We start from the raw sequence: 11,275 nt of genomic DNA, 5'->3' as shown, positions 1-11,275 counted from the left end.
GAAAGAATTTTTTATATCATGTTATTTCAATGTATGACATGTATGATTTAATGTTCAAATTGTACGGTAATGTTCCATAACCCTATTCCGGCAACAAATCCGGGTTAGGGGTGTTACACTTACTAAGTTCATAATTATTTGCTTGTAAAGTTTATTGATTGCATGGGTGTATTGATGACAAATTTTGATAGAAAACACTGTGTGAATGTATGTAAAATGTTTGGACTAAATTTTTTAAATAAAAATAAGACCTTTTTATTTTTTTAAGCATGAGTTAGTATTTGACACTGTTAGTGAATTTTTTTATTCTAAAAACAGCCTTCAAAATTTTTTGTGTCCCTTTTTAAAAATATTTTTCTATTACTTGTGTACCCTTAATATTTTTTATAGAATCTAAAAACTTCACTCATAATATACTCAAATATTTTTACAGCTAGTAATATTTTCCCTTTTAATCATAACAACTAATCTTGAACTTTAGTTAACCACAGGGTTTGGAAGCAGAATTTGAGGTAAATAAAAATATAGATAAAATATATTTTAGGGTAAATATAGATAAAGTTGGTATCTCTTTCATTATTGGTTAATCATTTAATTTCGTCCCTTTCTTTTTTTTCCAATTAGAAACGTAAACCTCAATGGCGAACAGTGCAAACTTTTTCCAGCATAAATATTCTCCATCAATCACTCTAAAATTTGCACCACTAGCCTCTTTCACAACAGCATGAAACAAATAATTCCAATGATGATGATGATGATGAGCAACAACCCATCCTTTAAGAAAACCAATTCATTTCCCTTAACAACCCAACAAGCACCAAACTCCCAGGATCAACCAACCAGCTACTGGAGATCTCCCCATCGTCATCATCATCATCATAAGATTGAATTCCCTACCTCCCCTGAGGTTCCCGAGCAGGGAGACCAAATCTTCCATGCCGCTCACCCGCAACATCCCATCTCCCAAACGTACCTCCCCGACCTCTTCACCTGCGCTTCCTGCAAGGAATTCGGTTCCGGCCTCCGATTCACCTGCACTGACTGCGACTATCAGCTGCACGATTTTTGCGCCTTAGCCCCTCCTGCTCTTAAGAGACACCCCATCCACCCTCTTCACAAGGTCATTTTCTTTCACAAACCTGGTAATTATTACTCTCTCATTCTAATAATTTATATGGTAATTATTACCCTTTTGAAACAGTCTCTTTTAGTTTTTTCAATTTCAACTTGCAAGTAAATTATTTCTATAACTTCTTATATAAGCCATAACCATAATTTTCATAAACAATAATTAACTGCTTATTTTCTACTTCAAGTTTTAAAATGGTAACTTGAAAAAAGTACTGCTGATGACATAAAGATACTATGTAATCATTATGCTGTTCATGTCGTGATTTTTTTTTTCATTTTACGAACTTTAATTGATAATTTATATGATAATATACACTTTATATGATTTGTTTTTGGGGAAAATAATAAACTTTAGAAAATATATACATATAAGATTAACTTTTGTACTCGAAAAAAATTATTAAAATAATTTTTTTTGACATAATAGTAATTTTTAAAAGGTTAATTTAAGGACAATAATTTTTCAAGAGAGTGGAATTTTGTTTTCAATAGAAAGTGAATGATTTTTACAAATATATTTTACAATTTAAGATACTTAATTATTCTTATTTATATTATTATTTGATTAAGTGTTTTAGAGATCGTCAATGAGAAGTTTTTGGTAAGTAACTCAGTCAAGCATAGATGAACTCTACTTACTTGTAAATTATTGTATAGATATATTTGTCCAAAAGTGATGATATGGTTATTCATAAATATTTAGTGTTAGTTTAATATTGAATTTAAAAAAAGTTTTTTAAAAGTGTTTTTAAAATTTTTTGATAATGTATATTTCTATCAAAAAGTGATTTTAGGAAATAAAATAAAAAATTTAAATATTTTATTGTAAAGTAAAAAATTTAATAATAGAATAAAAATATAACTTGAATCAAAAAACACTTTTCAAAATGTCATAACCTAAAAACTTTAGCTTTTTGACTTGGTGTTAAAATTCTATTTTAAAATTTATGTTTGATTTAAAATGTTATTTTTTTATTGATTTTCTTTTTATTTAAAATCAATGTTTGAGCTGAAAATTATTTTTAAATTCAATAGTAAACAAAACCTTAACCAGACGATTTTAAACGGGGATTAGTAGGTCCCCTCCTCCCCGAATTATTTTAAATATGTTTTAAAATGTATGAATATAATATTATTTTTAAAATTTTAAATTATACTTTACCCTCCTAATTTTGGTTTTGATTTTCTTATAGAACTTTTCATTTGATATGATAAATTTAGTATTATTTTTAACTTAAACTTAATTTAGTTTAATTATCTCTCACTTGTATTTTACTTCCTTTATGTATATAATGTTTTTAAATATGAAATGATTTTATATCTATTTTAATTATTATGGTTAGGTATAAATTTTTTTAATATTAAAACTTTTTTTTACCATCAAAGCTGTTAACATTAAACTTTAATTGATATTAAATTTACATATACAACATTAATTATGATATTTAAAATTTAACTTTTTTATTTCATTAAAATAAATTTATATACTACTTGCAATACTAAAATCATATATAATATTTAAAAATTAATATTTTTAGGAGAGTGATCTGCTTACACTAATGTAAAACTTAAGTGGCTTTACATTATTTCATAATTTTTATACAATTAATATTTTAATATTCCAACAATTAAATTTGTCAAGATATTTGTACCTGCCATGTATGTAAATTTTTTATTCGATCCAATATCTTTTGCATATCAATTTAAAATATTGTTTATATAAATATATATATAACAATTTTTTTATGTAATAGTTAGAATATTTTAATTTATGTTAAATTTGATTGGTATAATTTACATAAATAAGACATAAATTATGACCGTTGGATTGTCAAAATATTAATTAAAAAGTTATGAAATGATTGTTAAATCATTTAAATTTTACACCGGACTAAGTGGATATCTCCTCAACTTTTTAAACTCAATCATTTATATTCAAATGAAGTGTTAAAAGAAATTAACTTATAAAAGCGGATAGAACCCATTAGTACTTGGAAACCTAACAAATTGTTTTTATATTATAAGTAATCTTGTTTCTCATTAAAATAACTAAGCTAGATTCTTGACTAATAACGGTTTAAATATAAGTTGTGTTAGAATATGTTGATGCTATTATAACTTTATGACAAAAATATTCGGTTTTAGTTAAAGGTGGAATATTGAAATCGAGGTGCGATATCTGTGACAAGCCAACCAAAGGAAGCGTTTTCAAGTGCACTATCTGCAGTTTCCAGATGCACCCATGCTGTGCAATGTTGTCAACCGAAATCTTCAACATATCACTCCATCCACACACTCTAGGGCTCTTGCCAATGCCTGGCCAGTCATCGAATGGCGACCCTGCTGGCTTGGCCTGCGGTGAGTGCAATCGGAGGAGATCAGGGAGAGTGTACCGTTGCACCATCTGTGATTATCATCTCCACGCAGTGTGCGCTAAGAACATGGTGAATGGACTTCGAGCCAATGGGCTCAAAGGCATCGAAAAGGCGAGCATGATAGGGACTGCAGCCAAGGTTGCTTCTCAAGTGGTGAAGGAATTCATTGGAGGGCTCATTGAAGGGCTTGGAGAAGGGGTTGGACAAGTCCTGATTCAATCTGCTGCTAGGGGATCAAGGTGCCACATTAATAGCTCACCTAGAATTGCATAAAACGTTTCTCAAGTTATATATATATGTATATATGTACATGTTTTGTTGTATAAGCTATCATATATGTTCAATATTTTTTGTTTGTTTGTTTAACAGTTGATGGAAGCTCTGAGTTATAGTTTGCAGATGGGAAAGTGTTGCAGCAATTGGTTTATACATATATATCACTGATTGATTCCGTCAAGTATTATTATTACGATTAAATGATAGTATATGGTTTCTGTAAATTATTTTTTATTCCAATATAATTAATGAAATTGAACCCAACATTCTAGAGTTTTTAGTCCATGGAGCTTTTTTTTTTTTTTTTTTTTTTTGAAAACAGAGGCTTGAACCTTGTATTGGAACGGATAATCATGCATTATACATTCAACGGAACGTTGAGTTTGAAGTGGAAGTTTAATTCCAATAAATGCCAAGTTTAAACAGATTGAATATATTGAAATATTCTTTTCGTGCAATTATGGTAAGACATGCGTTTTCTAAGTTACCACCGTCCTAATAGAATTATAATTCAATTCAAATTAATCAAAGTAAAGATTACTGCTTCATTGCTATTTCTGTTAGAAACCGCCGGGTTGAGGTGAGTTTTGGATTAAGTTTATTTTAGATTCTAATTTTTTGGGAGTTTATTTTCGGATTCTTTTAGACTTAAATTTTTTGAATTCGGGCTCGAATTGAATTGTGTGGGCTCTGACGAATTCAAATAATTTTAAATTTTATAAATTATAAATATTTTAATTTTAAATATAACAACTCATTTTATTTTTATATGATGAATACACAATTCGAATTTGCATTATAAAAAGTATAAATTATATATACTTAATAGAGTTATTTTATATAAATTAATTAAATTGGTTATTGTATTTAAAATTTATTATTATATGATACTATATGAATTAATTAAAATATTTTCATTGTTCATAATTATATTATAACTATAATTGAATAATTATTTTATCTTTCTTGTTAAATTTATAAACCTAATACTTGTATTTTAAAATATTTATTCTAAAACTCAAATTTATTATACTAACCCATATCCAAATAATATACTCATTATCACCCAAACTCAAAATAAACTAATTATACCCAAATACAATTTGTAAAAGTTAAAGCTCAATTCAAAATCTAATTTAATAAAAGTAATATTTTTTGTTTTGCTAGTTATAATTATATACATGTATTTTAGTATACCAAATTACATATAACTATTGATGCTATATCTTTTACTATAATATATATAATAGTTGTGTATATTTATACTTGTGAAATATATTATTTATTATATAACACTATATCACATATGTAACACTGTCTACCAAACCCGAATTATCGGATTCGGATATTGGGTGTTACAAGACTTAATAAAAATTTTAAAACTGGTGTAACCCAATTACAACAAACTCCTTATTTATCTCTACACAACCATTAAAAAGAAGTTCTCATTAAATACGACAAAATCTTAAATATAGTGTACAAGTCATTACAACTTAAAACTTGGTTAAAGCTAGACTCAAACATGGCGTAGAATACAATTTATCATATCCCTACGGTGTCCTCAGTATGCATAATATCACCACTCGAGCAGCCTCCTTGACGCATTCCTGGCTTGGTTCCCTCTAGCATACCAACTCTTTTCTCAGAACTTGCATCATATCAAACACTAGTAAGTTCAAATGAACTTAGTGAATCTCAACCGAGGATTACCTTAGAGGCTTGCTATTGAACTCCACATCTCAAAGAATCAAAATCTTTTTATTCAATCTTTGGCAGACACTCTTCTAAATTCCCGTTGTATACATGTATGCCAACTTCCACACTTGGGCCATCATTACACATTTCTCCTGATCGGCGAATTTCTGAAACCACTACTTAATGGAGATCTTATTTTCCACACAAACATGTGTTGAATATTTCTCTTAGATATTGTTCTTAGCGAATACTTATACTAACTGATCTTTTAGATGAACTTCATATGGATCCTACCTTTGGCGGAATCTCATAGAAAATTTAACAGCTACCAGAATACCAGTTAAGTCATCCCATGAGAACGCACCGGTTTGGCAGACAACTTAGACTCTAGATAACCTCTATACATGACGTGAAAATACTTAAATTTGTCGGATACACAAAATTTAGATAACTTCCATATATAGAGTAGACAAACTTAGGTCTAGCAAACACTAGACCACTCATAATTACGAATATGTTAGATTTCTGTACTAACAAACTACTATGAAGGATTCTTCAGAAACACTGATGAGAACTTTTTTAGGAAATACCTCTAGGGCAAATTCAAATTTCTCCACAAGGCTATCCAAATAAGGATATCTTCAAACTTATCCAGATCTCTTCCATAGAGTCAGTTAGTAGAGAAGTCTCAAGGCTTACCTAGATCTCGCCACAAAGGCAGACAACTAGATTTCGCCTCTAGGGCATTACGGAATACGCCACAAAGGCTCCACATAATATGCCACAAAGACTTCATAGAATACGCCACAAAAGCATCATAGAAAATTCCATACATGCTTTCTAGAAAATTTCGTGTTTACTATCCCAGTGGACCATCTCTTTTGGGTGCCATGGGGCTTCTCCTACATAGTTTACACATATCTTCATGTTGTGTTTTGGCAGTCCTGTTTACATCTCACCAAAGGTTACACTATGAATATTGTCATATAATGTCATGGGTCTCTACCACTTGGTCTTACATATATCTTCATGTTGTGATCTGCCAGTCCGGTTATCATTATAGTTGCCCTATCGAAGACATTACATCTACAATTACATATATCACGTCATATACCGACATTCTGTCGAACCCCTATTTTTTTAACATTCTTTGTAACACTCCAAACTCGATCCTAAAGAGGATTTATGAATGACATATTACTGCCTTAAAATTATTTTCATGGAAATCATATCTAGTGTATACATATTTACTAGAATTTAAGTTAGTGTGAAATATAAAATATTTTTCAATTAAACATAAATAAAATGATATACATTGAAAACCATAGATACTTTACTAAAACATCATTGAAATCATAGTTTCCTAAGCACAAGTTTAAATAAAAAATATGTTCTTCCGCCGTGGGCATTTGACACCACCCTCATGTCATGCATAATACAAAATACAAGGAGTCTCATGGCAAAGATTGTCCTTTGGCATAGTCTTCGAAAATTCCTTTACTTTGTCTGCAGGCTTGAGAAGGAAAGGTAACTAAGTAAGTTTAAAGAACTTAGTATGTTCAAGTAGAAAATGTAGCAATAGTTACATATAATTCAAGTAAGTCTTTCCAACTCAGCAAAGTCACACGGTTCATCAGTTGGCGAATACCCAATACAGATAGGCTATATGCTGAACACTATTCCTATAATGTATACACTACCTATATGTATATGTGATTTGGGAGTTGAGGCCCTAGTACATGTTTAGAAAGATAAGGGAATGTTAACTAAGCTTCATTCAAGAGGATATATTTGGTGTGTTGGAGAGTTTTAGCTTAATGCTTCACTTACGGGACATGTTTGACTTTATGAATGTGGTGTGTTGGAGATCCGTGTATCTGATGAGTGGTCATAGTGCCCACTTTTACGTTTCATAACTCAAGTGCCAAATTATCTTCAATTAACTTAAGATATGAATATGTGTGTATTGTGATATGTGTTCATATGATGTGACTATTATAAAAATTGTCTATAAATGTGTTTGTATGTATTATGATGTATATATGATAGTTTATGCAATGACTTAACCAATAAACTGTTAAATGTGCATGTGTAAACGTAATATGTCGAGAATGTTGCAAATATTCTAATTATGCCATCTATGTGTTGTACTAATGCTTGATGACATGTTTCCACGGTAGTTGTTCTAGGCATTCACTAAGCTTGTTAAGCTCACCCACTCCTTTTAAAGCCATTGCAGATTAGTAGCATCTCGTTATGAGCAGTGTGGTTCCGAAGGGTGATCCCAAGCATGTCCATTTTAGTTATTTCGTAGGTGTTATTGTAACATCTCGATTTCGGGCCTAGTCGGAACAGTGGTTTCAGGACCACAAATCCGATGAGGAAAAAAATTATTTTATTATATTTTTATGGTCTACAATTTCACGGAATAATTTTGTAAAAATTTCGTTCGAAAATTTCGACATTTGGGCACTCAATTTAGTCAAAAGAACTAAATTGTCAAAAGTGCAAAAGTTGAGTTCTACATGTTAGAGGTGTCCAATTGTTACGAAATTTGAAATTGGAGGTCCTTAAATGGCAATTAGACCATTGGTTAAATTGTGGACAAAAATTGACATGAGATAAGTGAAATAAGTTGTTTTTCAGTGAATGGTATTTTAGTCATTTAATAATAAAAAAGAATTAAAAAGGGGAAAAGATGGCAAAATATGCTCATCTTCTTCATTTGGCCAAATTTAGGAAGAGGGAAGCCATAGTTAGGGTTTTCAAGCTTCCAATATCCATAGTAAGTGATCCCAAACCTCGTTTTTAATGTTCTTTACGTTTTCGGATTCCCGGTAACTTGATTTAGCTTATTCTAGCAATAATTTAACCTAGGGTTCATATTTGAAAAAATACCCATAGGTGAAATGTGTTTATTTTGATGTTTTATGGTAGAATATAAAGCTTGGAATTATGTTAAACAACTTTTGCTAAGCGATTTTAAGTGAAAACGAGTAAAACGACATAATCGGTAAAAATACCTAATGTTCATAAGTGTTAGAGTGAGAATTTGATGTTACCATAGAAGGGAAAAACGTTCATCATGTCATGAAACAGAAGAATAAGGGATGAAGTTTAATTTCTAAGCTTTGGGGCAAAAGTGTAATTATACAAAAGTTTAGGGGAAAAACGTAATTTTTCTAAAGTTTGAGTCAAGGATTGTTTTGATGAATGTGAGTATTAAATAAGATAAATTTGCTATTATAGATCAAGAAGAATGAAATCTGGAGTTAGACCAAGGAAAGAAAAAGGTTGAAGACTAAACTGCTAGATTTGATCATATTTTGTACCGAGGTAAGTTTACAGTAAATAAATGCAATATTTTGATAATTATTATTAATGCTGTTATTTTTCAGCAATTATATATTTATTTCATGAAAATATCTAATGTTGACTTAAGTATGAGATGACAGAGAATCAGTGATAAAAGCTCCGTTGAAACATTGAGAATGTATCGGATACAAATGCCATGACATTAAGGGAATGAGATCCCATGTAAGACCATGTCTGGGACATGGCGTTGGCATCGAGATGAGAGGTCCCCCGTAAGACCATGTCTAGGACATGGTATGGGCACCGATATGAGAACTCTCATGTAAGACCATATTTGGGATATGGCATTGACAGTATAGAAAACATCCCATGTAAGACTATGTCTGAGACATAGCTTTGACATGTGTTATCAGACAGGAGACCCGAGTATCCTTAGTATTCCAAGTGATTCAACGGGCTAGTAAATAGACCATGTTACATGAAAGTTCAGATAAAAGCATAATCATAAATTCAGGTGAGTTATAAGGATTGAGAATATCTCAGTTATCAGTTGAGAAAGAAATTTCAGCAAGGGAGGAGTAAGTTATAATCATGAGTTATTTAAGTAAACAAGTAAGTAAACAAGTAAGTGAATAAGTAAAGAAGCGGAATGTTTGATGAAATTTATGAGCATGATTATTTATGATAAATGTTGTTATTTATTTACTTGTAAACTTACTAAGCTTTATGCTTACTTTCTTTATTTTCCTTATTTTTATAGTATCGCCAAGTCAATTTGAGGATCACAAGGACGTCGGAGTTCATCTCACACTATCTACAGACATCTCAGTATTATGTGATTTCGAAACATGTAAAGCTATGGCATGTATAGAGACTTAGTCATTTTGAGTGTGTTTATATGATATGGCTAATGGTTAGTTATTGAAATGGCTAATTAATAACATGTTTGGTGTTATATGGCTAATGATTAGCTATTGAAATGGCTAATTAAGAACATGTTTGGTGTTATGGATGCCTAAATGATAGTAAATACAAAGAAATTATAAAAGAGTAAAAATTTGCAATGGAACAGTTTTTTGGACAGCAGTAGTGATGTGATTTTGAAAAATCACCAAGGATAGTAGAAATGGAATTAGAGAGTGAATGAGATATAGAATTAAATCTTATCAAGTCTATTTTCACATGAAAGAAATGGTGTAGGCAAAGAAATTTTATATTAGGAGATATTTGAATTTTAGTGAGATAGGGTCAGAGTTATTTTGAAGTCTCCTATTCAAAATTTAGAAAATCATTAAAAATTGTACAGAAAGAATTATGATTCATAATTTATATGTATAGAATACTTAGTGAGTCTATTTTCAAAATAAATAAATGATAACATTAGATGAATTCTGTACAATGACATAACTGATTTTTAGTACAGAGAGGTCAGAACTGTTGAGTAGAGAAATAGGGGAGACTTTAACTAATAAACTGTATTAATTGGATAACCCAAAAATTATGGAAATTTTATAGTAAAAAGATATTTGAGTCTAGTTTCATGAAAATTTATGGATCTAAATTTTGAATTTTGTAACTCTAGTTATAATTAAATTAGTGACTATTGCGCGAATGGGCAGCTTTACTGTAAATAGTGATATAAGTTATTTTTTATTTGTTTAAGTATTTGGAAAATTTTTAGTGTTTCTGGTTTGGACCCAAATCATTTACATTGCATGTTTTAGGGTCTCGAGGGTCATTTTTAGTGATATTGATTGAACGTGAGCGAATTAATTTTAAAAGCAAATTTTTATGCTCCGAACTGGTAAGTTAAATCAGATAACGCCTCGTGCTCGACTCCGACAACGGTCTCAGGTAAGGGGTGTTACAGTTATTGTTTTGATTATGTTTTGGGAAAAAGGACAATGTGGTAGAGTATATGTTGGTTTGTTCTATGATCTTTAAGTTGTTTACATGGTTATTTTGCTTAGGACTTAGGGACTTTTAGTTTGAATTATTGGTTTCTTGCCCGGTCATGATTATGATGTTTTGGACTGTTACTTTGGACATCTTTGTGACCATTTGATGAAGTGAATGATACATGATGATTAGACATTAGTTGGTATGAATTATATGCTTGCAATTGTTGTATTTTTTTTATGTCTGGAGCAAAGGTATTGATATTCAGGTTTTAACATCAATACCTCCATGTTTTTTTGAAAGTGCAGGAAGTTAGTAATGTAATTTGGTATCGATACCTTATCACAAGTATCGATATCGAGGGTTAAATAATCGATACTTTTCAAAAGGTATCGATAATTTTCGAGACTTTGGATTTTAGACGAGCAACAGAATACTGATTTGGTACCGATTTGCCAAGTGGTATGATACCGATTGAGAGAAATCTCGATACCCATATTCTAGTACCGATACCTACGTAGTCACTTTTTAGATTTTGCTAAATGAACCTTATGCATGTAAAACTATTGCTATAAGACTATATA

At 30.4% G+C, this 11,275-nt stretch overlaps 1 protein-coding gene across 4 annotated transcripts; it reads left to right on the top strand.

Annotated features, from left to right (window-relative positions):
• The first annotated feature begins 564 nt into the window (after nucleotides 1–564).
• LOC107949543 (diacylglycerol kinase theta) lies at nucleotides 565–4,053 on the top strand. 4 transcript variants are annotated; one of them, XM_041089951.1, is made up of 3 exons: nucleotides 616–1,142; nucleotides 3,283–3,745; nucleotides 3,876–4,053. In XM_041089951.1, the coding sequence occupies exons 1-3, from the start codon at nucleotides 725–727 to the stop codon at nucleotides 3,877–3,879; spliced, it is 885 nt and encodes a 294-aa protein (XP_040945885.1). In that variant the 5' UTR covers nucleotides 616–724; the 3' UTR covers nucleotides 3,880–4,053. The 4 variants fall into 4 exon arrangements, with proteins under 4 accessions (XP_016739714.1, XP_040945885.1, XP_016739715.1 ...); XM_016884227.2 differs by having other exon boundaries at nucleotides 622–1,142; nucleotides 3,277–3,745; XM_016884225.2 differs by having other exon boundaries at nucleotides 565–1,142; nucleotides 3,277–4,053.
• Nucleotides 4,054–11,275: the final 7,222 nt, after the last annotated feature.

Source organism: Gossypium hirsutum, chromosome D03, assembly GCF_007990345.1.
Source record: "Gossypium hirsutum isolate 1008001.06 chromosome D03, Gossypium_hirsutum_v2.1, whole genome shotgun sequence".
NCBI lineage: Eukaryota > Viridiplantae > Streptophyta > Magnoliopsida > Malvales > Malvaceae > Gossypium > Gossypium hirsutum.
Note: the sequence above shows the minus strand (reverse complement) of the source record. Positions and strands in the feature narration are given on the sequence as shown.

Bases quoted from the DNA above. Each gene is read 5' to 3' on its own strand.
- LOC107949543 (XM_016884225.2), top strand. From the start codon at position 725: ATGAAACAAATAATTCCAATGATGATGATGATGATGAGCAACAACCCA. The intron at 1,143-3,276 runs GTAATTATTACT...ATTCGGTTTTAG, and splicing joins CATTTTCTTTCACAAACCTG to TTAAAGGTGGAATATTGAAA.